This window comes from Branchiostoma belcheri, unplaced genomic scaffold, assembly GCF_001625305.1.
Source record: "Branchiostoma belcheri isolate BF01 breed outbred unplaced genomic scaffold, Haploidv18h27 scaffold16, whole genome shotgun sequence".
Classification (NCBI taxonomy): domain Eukaryota; kingdom Metazoa; phylum Chordata; class Leptocardii; order Amphioxiformes; family Branchiostomatidae; genus Branchiostoma; species Branchiostoma belcheri.
In genome coordinates this window covers 2,751,526-2,761,918 of record NW_017803046.1, presented here as the reverse complement: position 1 = coordinate 2,761,918, position 10,393 = coordinate 2,751,526, and the positions used below count along the sequence as shown (strand labels likewise).

The 10,393-nt window shown below is 44.5% G+C and overlaps 1 protein-coding gene across 2 annotated transcripts; it reads left to right on the top strand.

Annotated features, from left to right (window-relative positions):
* The first annotated feature begins 3,325 nt into the window (after positions 1-3,325).
* LOC109466106 lies at positions 3,326-9,715 on the top strand. 2 transcript variants are annotated; one of them, XM_019763733.1, is made up of 5 exons: positions 3,326-3,484; positions 5,764-7,243; positions 7,558-7,676; positions 7,803-7,940; positions 8,189-9,715. In XM_019763733.1, exons 2-5 carry the CDS (start codon positions 5,863-5,865, stop codon positions 9,254-9,256), a joined length of 2,706 nt encoding a protein of 901 aa, XP_019619292.1. In that variant the 5' UTR covers positions 3,326-3,484; positions 5,764-5,862; the 3' UTR covers positions 9,257-9,715. The 2 variants fall into 2 exon arrangements, with proteins under 2 accessions (XP_019619292.1, XP_019619293.1); XM_019763734.1 differs by lacking the exon at positions 3,326-3,484 and adding an exon at positions 5,072-5,187.
* The last annotated feature ends 678 nt before the right edge of the window (positions 9,716-10,393 follow it).

The window sequence follows — 10,393 nt, the reverse complement described above, 5'->3', positions numbered from 1 at the left end:
GCGACGATACACTCAAGTTTTTACCTCCATGAAATGGAAGGTATTGTTTTTGGCTCGTCTGTGTGTGTGTGTGTGTGTGTGTGTGTGTGTGTGTGTGTGTGTGTGTGTGTGTGTATGTGTGTTTGTGTTTCCGCTTTTTTGTACCTTCATAAGTTCATAACGCCTTCATGGATTGTGGTGATATTTGGTTTGCTGGTAGGTGTTAGGGGGGCGAAGGTCAAGGTCAAATATGGGCCTCCTGGTGGATGGCCTTGGTAGTGCAGTAGCACTTCCGGTTTAATGCGGAATCTCCTTTGCAGACAACAGATGTCTCATTGTGTGGCTATCGAGTCAGTGCGCTTGGGACCCGGTTTGATTAATGGGGTCCCCTCAGGGGAATAGGTGACCTATTTCAGGGTTAGGGTTTGTATTAGCTGTGTGTTTGAAACACTTAGTGTACTGTATACAAAGACTCATATATTTCATGGAGGCGTGTCTGTCTGTGTGTGTGTGTGTGTGTCTGTATGTGTGTGTGTCTGTGTGTTTGTGTTTCCGCACATTTGTAGTCAGCATAACTCCATAACGCCTTTATGGATTGCGATGATATTTGGTACGCTGGTAAGTCTTAGGAAGACAAAGGTCAAGGTCAAATATGGGCCTCCTGGTGGATGACCTTGGTACTGCAGCAGAACTTCCGGTTTTTGTATCTTTTGTCCTAAACATGCTATGGTCTTGACTTTTTGGTGACAGATAGCTTTTCCTGTCAGGAATAAGTGGCGTGAGTTTGGTCCCCCTAGCAGCTTGTTTTGGAACTGCAGGAGATTTTCGGGTGAAATCTTTAAAAGCCAATAAGTCCAGATAGGAACAAGGTATTATCATCATTTTTGGTAGGTAGGTAGCTGAGAGAGAGATGTACATAATTAACTACAAATTATGCAAATGATGACTTAATTTGCATAATTAATGAGGAAATTCTATAATTACAGTGTTTTACATTATAGTACTTTCATACATGTAATGTATGTAATCTATGGCAGATGGAACATCAACAGATACCAATTATGCAAATGATCTAATTTGCATAATTAATGCGAAAATTCTATGACTCCTTAGTGGTAAATGATGGGAATTTCATAGTTGGTACATGTGTAAGTTAATCAAAAGTTAACATCACGATGCATTTATTATGTTAATGTGGAGGTAATTTACATAATTAAAGAAGAAATTTACATTTACATGTCAAGCCCATATTTCATGGAGGTATGAGATCTCGGAACTCTTGTTCAAAATTATTTTTATGCCGCCCCAAACGTAGACAAACGCACGTGGCATGGCAAGGCTCGAACTCAGGACCTCTTGGTTTCGAGGCGAAAACTCTACCGTTACGGGATGTCTCTAGACACGCCGTCAAAGCTTTATTATCAGTCTGCTGTCGTCCTTGTCATCTCGATGTTCTTTCATCAGCTGATAACGAGACAGTTGGAGTACGCACGAGGCGTGTAGCTGACAGCCTGTGACGGCCAAATTTGGTCAGGGAGGAAATTTATTAGTCTGGCGCGCTATGTTCAGCACAGTGGTCCTCTCTGGAGACGGAGTATCAATGTCCAAGCAGATGCCAGATTTCGCCTTTTCACTTGTTGGTAGATCTTTCAAATGGTGCGTTCTTTACAAGTTTAGCACTAGTATCTACCAGGCTTCGGAAGCGACTGAAAAGAGTAGAAATTGGCCAAATTTGACATAACATGCCAGGGAAGTTGGTCCACTAAAGAGTACTGCGGCAAATATAGCCTGGAGTCCAGCTCCGCTCCGGGCCCAAGATCTGCTATAACAAACCAAAGCTAACAAGGCTGGACTCCAGGTGACCACTTCCGAAGCCTGGTGGTAGAGGCTACTCTGAATTTCAGCACATAGTAGATAGTAATGGGAAGATAACATTGTTACTGGCTGGCTAAGTTCATTGCAGTATCGGGTGGCCCAAATAAAGCAGGCAAATGGCAACACCTAATATAGAAATAATAGGATTACGGAGGGGATGGCCGAAGACGACACATACTCAGTACTACAGATATGAAATTGCGCGGTGTTACGTTACGTCTCAACCCCACACCCTTATATGGGCATTTCATAGGGAGGTGGAGTCTATTTTCAAACCCCAGGCCGCTATAAACGTCATAGGAAAACATCGGCGGGAGATCGAGAGAAAGCTAGTGTCCTGAAAAGAGATGGAAAATGAAAAGCATATCATTAATCGGCGTTATACGAAAAATTCAGCCATCCCTAGTTAGAGGGCACGCGGGAAACGAATCTAACTTTAATTGCCTTCGTCATGATCAAGAAGACTATGAAATCGTTTTGTGGCCTGATGTGGATTCGCATGTAGGTCGAGGTTATAACTCGATTATTTGTCCGTACATTTCTTTAATTTTTGTTGTGAGGGTAGCTGTTCTTCAAGTTAAACAAGGGAACTCCTGGCTTTTTCCAATCTAATTGCAGCGGGCTTTTTATGCATTTTTTAAATCTTCTTGAATAAATCAGCGTTTGCTATAGTAGCTTAGTGACAAGGACGCCAGCAGACTGATTTAGCTTTGACGGCGTTTCCAGAGACATCAGACACGCAATGTCCACTGTAAATCAACACATTTACTGCCACTACTGACAGCAGTGACGCAGATAGGAAAAGGGTCATATCAAATTGTGGAAACGGCATATATAAAAGACCAAAAAAATCAATAATATATGTAGAAGCACGAATTGTTTCTAGTTCTCCTTATGAAAATGAAACGGTTTGACATTAGCATATGTCCTTGGATGTCTCTGTTTCATATGAAAACTATACGTCATCACTTAATTAACATCCGTCTAGGGAAAACCTGTGTCTCTTTTGGACTCAGCGTCCTTAATAAATGTTGCATGTTGATATGACTAACAATGATACATGGGGAAGGATTTAGGTTATTGTGTTTTGCCCGAACTGTCATTGAATTTTACCCCAATTCGGCATATTCTCCTCTGTACTCTCCTTGGATTCGGAAAAGGAATATCTTGACTTGCGCGCCGCCAAACACGGACAAAGTTATCATGGACACGCAAAACATGTTCATACACAGCCGGCCTGGCTATTTCCCTCCAGTACATATTTATCCTACTAAATTTTTCTCACGCTATAAAAAGCAATCGCAGTGTCCGAATCCACCGAATTTGGAAGTCTCCCCTCGCCCTTGGCCAGCCCTGGCTTCCTTACCGGCGAGTTTTTGCCCATATAAGGAGGTGCCGCAGCCGTGGTTTATAGATAGTTTTGCCCATATATGGGCACGGGTTGTTTTCCTTGGCAAAGCTTGACGGGAGAGTGGGCATTCCGCGAACCCACTCGCTTCCGGGTTGCGCTGCGTAGGCCTGCCCGGGAGATGATGCTTCGATGACGCCGGTATTATACGCTTTGCCACGTTGTAGAGAGGGTTACGAGAGCTGAGCCGGCGGATTTCTTACCAAATCACGCACTCGATAGGTAAGTTGAGGTTTCTTTGTAACATTACGTATCTGCCGACGGGCTCGTGTGTGTGATTGCGTTACTTCCGGGTTCTTGAGGCCAGTACTTTGCCGCGAAATTCGGTGCAGAGCGCAAGTAAATATTTTGACATTTGACAAATCCTTGTTCCTACTTCTTTGGCAGGAACCCAACGTAACCTGACCCGGGTTCAAGGGGCCACAAGGAAAGAAACACGATACGAAAATGCCTAAACTAAAAAATGTATAGTTTTGTTTTGTAATTTTTGTTTCGTAGAGCAGTTTTGTTTCACGCAAAATTAAAATCAAGAGATCTTTCGTATACTTTGAATTAACTGTATCGATGCACTGTTTCGAAACGCAATTATTTTTCCAAACATAGGGTAAACTGAAAGTTTGCAATTTTTGCTGTCTTTCAGGTTGCATTAATGGTTTGTAACATTTTCAACAAAATGCCAAAAAACAGTTATTCAAGCAACTGGATATGATTTTGAAAACGTCATACGTTTCAGCTAGTATCCACTAGCTTTCGTCAGTGACTGGAAAAAACTGAAATTTTCAACAAAAACTGAAAGGACACGCAATATGACTGTACCATGCATGCCTCATATTAATTGAGTGATTGATGTCCCCTATGACCTATTTAGCCTCGGCTCCCCGACACACCGATGAGGTAAAATATTTTCCACGTGAATCATTTCTACGTGGTTTCATTTCCTCCACACGATCTAAGATCTAACGTCCGCATCTGCAAATTTCCTCACTTGCGGTTTCCATCTTCTCCACTTGCGTCACTGGTATTGTGCTGTTGTACTACTGTACTAATGTATAACAGTGGGGGGTTTATAGGCGCTCTTGTAAACCATTAGACCCCATACATGTACTTGTTAGTAGAGTTAATAACATACGGATTAATAAACACGGCTTCCCAGAAGTAATCGGAACTGTTTGGATCTTCGTTTACACTAAGACGCTAAGATACCAAAATTACCACTAGACTTGAAATATTACAACTGAACAAATTACGTGCTTCATCGTCTTTCCTTCGCCATCTGCTGCTGATTTCTTTGGCTGATATTAAACGGGTCAGAGCAGTATATTAGGTTTGGGAGATCAGTGCTGCTGGCAATGATAGCGATTTTCAGGTAATGAAATGTTTTATTGCAAATTCATGCCCGAGGGCTAATTGCAAGAAGAAACATTTAGTATAAGAACAGGCAATTAATAGACAGAGAACTACTGACAACTCCTGACAAACTACTGGTAAAAACTACGTACTGGGTTTGACTTCTTTTTTGAAGACCGAGGATCCCACCTTTTCTGTAATTTGTGGGTTACAAATTACAGACAGAGTGGGATCCTTTGCTCTGATAATGACAAGATAACAAGCTGTAGTGGTGATTCTAACGATCTGCAACTCACATTTTAAGTGCTTGCAAAATGAAAACACCCCACTCATCAATTATGAAAACAAATGGCTGATCTGAAGGGGAGACATCTGTTTTGGGAATACGCATAGCGGCCACAGGTTTTTACCAAATAAGGGCAGGCCATCCCAGAAACATAACATGTCCCACAGGGGCGGGATATTTGCGTAGAGGCATTTATTTGTGATGGTTAGAATAACGAACGGGTCGTCCCGCGTATAACGGGACAATTGGGCCATCAGTCAGTTATCTGTCAAAACCGAAAGCTACAAAGAAGGTGGGTACTTGTGCTGCATACGAGACTTGTTGCCAGTTACACTTCAAAAGAAATACTGCGTCAGCACAAGGACGGTAGAATGTCCTTGGTTAGCAATGCTTTGAAACCCTCAGACTCAAAGTGTACGAAGTAACGCGTGCATGAAGAGAGTGAACGACCTGTGTAAAGAATTGAGTATTAGTTAGCTGTCTGCTGTAGGAAGTACTAGTAGGAAGTACTCTATATTCGGTTTTCCTTATCCTAGGACACTCTAGTTAGAGGACATACATGTAGCTCCATCCAGTGTGGAACGAAGTTCGTAATGGTAACATGATGGCCACAATCGTGCTTTCGTTACGTACTTGAGATTTCGAACAAAATTAATATATGTATTTTGCTTCTAAAATGCTACGAAAAATAAATCCCCTCAACAAGGATAGAGTGCTGAAAAAGAATATTCTCCCTGTTAGTGTCCCTCTGAATGACAGAAATAGAAGTCTGCCAAGTGCCCTTGGCAATATGATATGGGAAAGGTCGCAATGATTTCACCTGTTATAAAATCTTTGTTTCCTCATGTTTTCTTTGTTTTCCCAACAGGAAGACGTGATCTTGACTGCACCACAGCCAGATGTTGTGTCAGATGTCAGAATAAGTCTAGCTGAGTACAACAAAGAACAATCTTGCCAGTCAGAAGCCATGCATCCAGACACACCCAGAATGGACCACAGTTCATCACTTCCCCTGACCAATGGGAGCATGGGACTCTCCCTTCTCAACAGTTATCATCCTCAGCTACATCTTAGGGAGGAAGCACCTTTCTCATTGGACCATTCAAACCCAACAGTCAACTATGATGGCAACGCAGAAGACATGATAGAGACTATTGTTATTGAAGTCTTCAAGTGTAAGGAGTGCAGATTTTACACTTCTGAGAAAATAACGGTGCTGGAACATGTCAGACAGGTGCATTGTGGGAGGAGCATGCCACAGGTTGGTTTACCCGCAGGGTCAGAGGTCAACTCAGAAATAGACTGTAACCCCATGGACTTGTCAGCCAAAACACACAGGTTGAGCGATAAGGATGCATCAACACACCCTGCGCCCTTGCAGAATAACCCCAGTATCACAACTCAGGTGTCCACAACACCTCAGGAACCAAAAGTCTCCCTACCAGGATTTTCTGAGGTCAAAGTGAAGAAGGAGAAGGAAGACTGCTCTTCTCCCTGTGGATGTATGCAACCCTCCCAGGATGGGTGCCCAAGAGGGTGCCTACAGCCTCCTCAGAACACCTCAATCCCAGCTGTGAACAGACTGACTAGTTTGAGTGACGGTCTCCGCAGCATCAAGACTGAGCCCCAGGATGACATGGAGCTGTGTCGGATAGACAAGTGGCCGTTTGTCTCGTACGAGCCTGTTCGGAAGGACGTGGCCATGTCCCCCACCCAGCCACCCTCAGGGAAGCAGAGCCCAGCGGGTAGTGAACCACAGATGAGCCCAGACTCCTCCCAGGACCAGCCGGGGAGAGTTCACCTGTCCTCCCCGGGGAGGGACTCCCCACCCCAGGGGAAATACTCTCCTCACTACAACAGCAGCGAACACTCAGGGAATGACTCGGAAGTGGACGTCCCCTCGTCCGAGGAAGACATGGACGTTTTCTGTCTCGCTGGGAACAGCGCGGTCGTGCCGGGTCTCCCCGCGCGTCTGGACACCATGTCGGAGGGCGGCCTGCCGCAGTTCCACCCGGTTCTGCAGAAGGAGCTGGAGAAGCACCCCGGCATGGCCGCCCTGCGCACCAGGGAGGGCTTCGTCAAGAAGATCCACCTCATGCACATGGTGCAGAAGGACGCCAGCAAGGGCGGCGGCTCCGATGACGTCGTGCCCAGGATCGCCAGGACCGTCTCCATGGCAACAGATGCGGCTATGGAGGAGAGCCAATCAGAGACACAGCAGGCTGACAGCGGGGAGTGGCTGACCAAGGAGACGTCCTGGATTGAGTACAAGTGCCCCAAGTGTGATCGGAGATCCTTCAAGACTGCTGAGGATCTAGACTTCCACCTGAAGTGTCACTCTGATCAAGGTCAGTGCTTCTTCCATGACCTTTACATGGACAGGAGTTAGATTACTACATTGTAGATCTAAAATCTCTGTCTTATCCAATATTTCAGGTGAAAGACTTCTTACAGTTATGGAAGTTACAATTGCAAATTGATTCAGGAGCTACCAGCCATTAGAGAAGTACATGTAAATGGTATATAAATGTCTGGGCCTCTGGGGTTTGAGTGACAAGTCACTAGATACTGCTAGTAGAAGTATTTCTTGATGCAGTGCATGTACATGGCTTTGCAATGTACAGTGACTGTGAATAACCTCTATTCTTCCGTACCTACACAGGAGGGTACAAGTGTATCTATTGTGGCCATGCCACCAACATCTGGAGCACCCTGAAGCAGCATGTGTACAGCAAACACTGCCTGGACAAACCCTTCAAGTGCCAGCACTGTAGCTATCAGGTACGGAAACTTTCATGCAGTTTCTTTTGCATTTCAATATACATTTCTTTGTCTGTGTAACATTGTTTCCCTCAGTTTTTTTTTTTAAATATTTATGAGTGATGTATGACTATTACTTTACTTCAGGCTGCCAGCAAGCAGCTGCTGAAGGCACACAGACTGCGCCACTTGTCAGTAGGGGGTGACAGGGTGTCCAAGGACTACACCTGCTCCATCTGTAACTTCACCTGCAGCTGGGGACCAGGCTTCCTACAACACATGAAGGTGGGTTATGGTCACTGCATCTGGCAAGTCTTGTTAACAGTTGCTCTCATTCTTGCTGTCACAAGGCACAAGCGTATGTTTAATATGACTGTTTATTTGGACCAACTGTGGTCTGTTTCTAAGGAAATTTCAAAGGAAAAAAGTTTCTAGCGAAGTACCAACTTTGTTGCAACATGGTGCACAAACAACTGAAGTTAACTACTGTATGAACAGACAGACTGATACATTGTACTATGTCATGTCCACAGGTACATGGTGGGTTGAAGAGTTGTTTCCACTGCGGGTTTGTGACGTCCAACTCAGCAGTGCTGTACCGACACATCGTCAAGAACCACAACTCCAGCAAACCCAACAAGTGTCCCGAATCTCCCTTCACCTCCAACAACGCAAATCTACTCGCCCTACACGCCAACAAGCACGCCAGTCCTGGCAAGGAGTCAGCCTCGGAGACGGCGAAGGTCACGCCCGGGTGTAAGAACGTCATCAGGTACAGCAAGTACATCTGTCAGATCTGCGGGGATTCCTACGAGGGACAGCAGGAGCTGATCCAGCACGTGGTGACCAGCCACCCGGGGAAACAGCTGCTGTTCTGCGAGCAGTGTAAGTACACCACGCGGCGCAGGGACCACATGGAGAAGCACCTGCAGTCCGGCGTCACCGCGGACGTCGCCGACGTGGGCTGCGCCATGAAGTGTAAACTGTGCGGGCGGATTGACCAGGACCGGGACGCGATGGAGGCACACATCCGCACCGCGCACCTGTCCGAGCTGCAGAGCGTGGAGGCGCTCATTCAGGGCGCAAACTCTACCGCTAACAACCCAGCAGTAACCACACAGGAGGACATTAAAAGTGACGCAGTACCGGCAACAAGTTCTGCCACCTCCTCTACAAGTGGAAATATAACATCAACATCTCCAAGTCCCATGACAGGGTCTGCCGAGGACGCCTACCAGTCCCTGCAGGTGACGGCATCACGAGAGACGGGAAACGGAGGGACGCTCATGACCTTCCGCTCTGCCAAGCCCACGCCGCCCGCCCTGACCCCCGTCATCGGCGGCATGCCGTACTACAGCGTACAGCTACGCGACAGGGCCAACTCTGAACCGGGCAACGACTTTCACGGGTTTCTCAAGTTCAAGGTCAACAAGGAGACCAAGCAGAGGCTGAAGCAGGCAGCCAAGACCCGGCAGAAGGAACAGCCGGAAGACTTTGCAAATATGCAAATGAAGTTCAAACTGCAAGGGGCAGGTCATAGGAGGAGAGGTCGGAAGCCAGGTCAGGGTTTCCAAAAGCTTGTCCAAGAAGACCTATTTTGAGTTGTATGTTTTTCTTTATATGTATTATAGAGATATCACGGGTTCCTTTCATAGATGGTCAGGAAAATAAATATATTACATGGCAATATTTATTTCAAGCCTAAGAATACATGCATGTTAAGTATTATGATGAGATTATCAGACTTGGTGCTATTGTGAACTGTCCAGTATATGTACATGCATGTGTATGTCAGATCAGCAATGTTGCAATCTATGCATGGAACAATGCAGATTCAAATGTGGGAAAAGTAAGACGATATTTTGTTGCATTCAGTAATACCTCAGCTAGCTTTGTTTTGTTTTGTTTTGTGCCAGAAAATGACAGATGTCAGAAAATCTCTGACAGACTGTGGAAATATTGTTGCAGAGTCAGCACAGTGTACTATCTTGTCAAGGGCAGCTGAAGACAACTATGTGTTCATTTAATCTTTACCAGAGTTGATTGGCATCAACCACTCAGACTTAAATGCTGACAGATTACTTAAATTTTAAGGCAGGCAGATTTTACAAACTTGGCAGTGCTCGGTACCAGTGTGCTCATCACAGAGAAATTACAGATAGTACTGTATTTCTTTTTGACTACTGATAGAATTCTTACAGTGTTAGATGTCAAGAGCATGTGGAAATATAAACAGCAAGAATTGACTGTATATAACACAGTATTATATATATTTTGAGAGTTTAATCTAAATAAATGTTAAATATCTAGGCATACACAATTTTTGTAGCAAACACAACAAAAAGAAAAAAATGTGTTCCTGTCATATAGAAGCCTGGAGAATATCTATTGTTTTAAGTATGTGGAAAAAAGTGTGCCTCAGAAGAGAATAAATATAACTATACTGTATTCATGTCTATGGTTTTCTTGAGTACTGATTTTTATCTGTGGGCTTTAAGTTCATTTATCAAGTAAACATGAAAGAAGACAAGGTGCCATGTGAAATTAATGAAACAAACAATGGCTATTTTAGTTGGCAAATAGTCATGTTATCTTTCCAGCATTTACAATTTTGGCAACCAAAAAACTCCTAGACTACAAAACTTTTGCTCATTAATATTAACATCCCGGCGTCAAGCTTATAGCAAAGCCAACTTGTAACTTGTACAAGATATCAAGAGCAGCTTGTGCAAAGCTAC

Excerpts from the sequence above, each read along its gene's own strand:
- LOC109466106 (XM_019763733.1), top strand. The coding sequence starts at position 5,863 with ATGCATCCAGACACACCCAGAATGGACCACAGTTCATCACTTCCCCTG. Across the intron at positions 7,677-7,802 it reads GCCAGCACTGTAGCTATCAG|GCTGCCAGCAAGCAGCTGCT; the intron begins GTACGGAAACTT and ends ACTTTACTTCAG. Across the intron at positions 7,941-8,188 it reads GCTTCCTACAACACATGAAG|GTACATGGTGGGTTGAAGAG; the intron begins GTGGGTTATGGT and ends TCATGTCCACAG.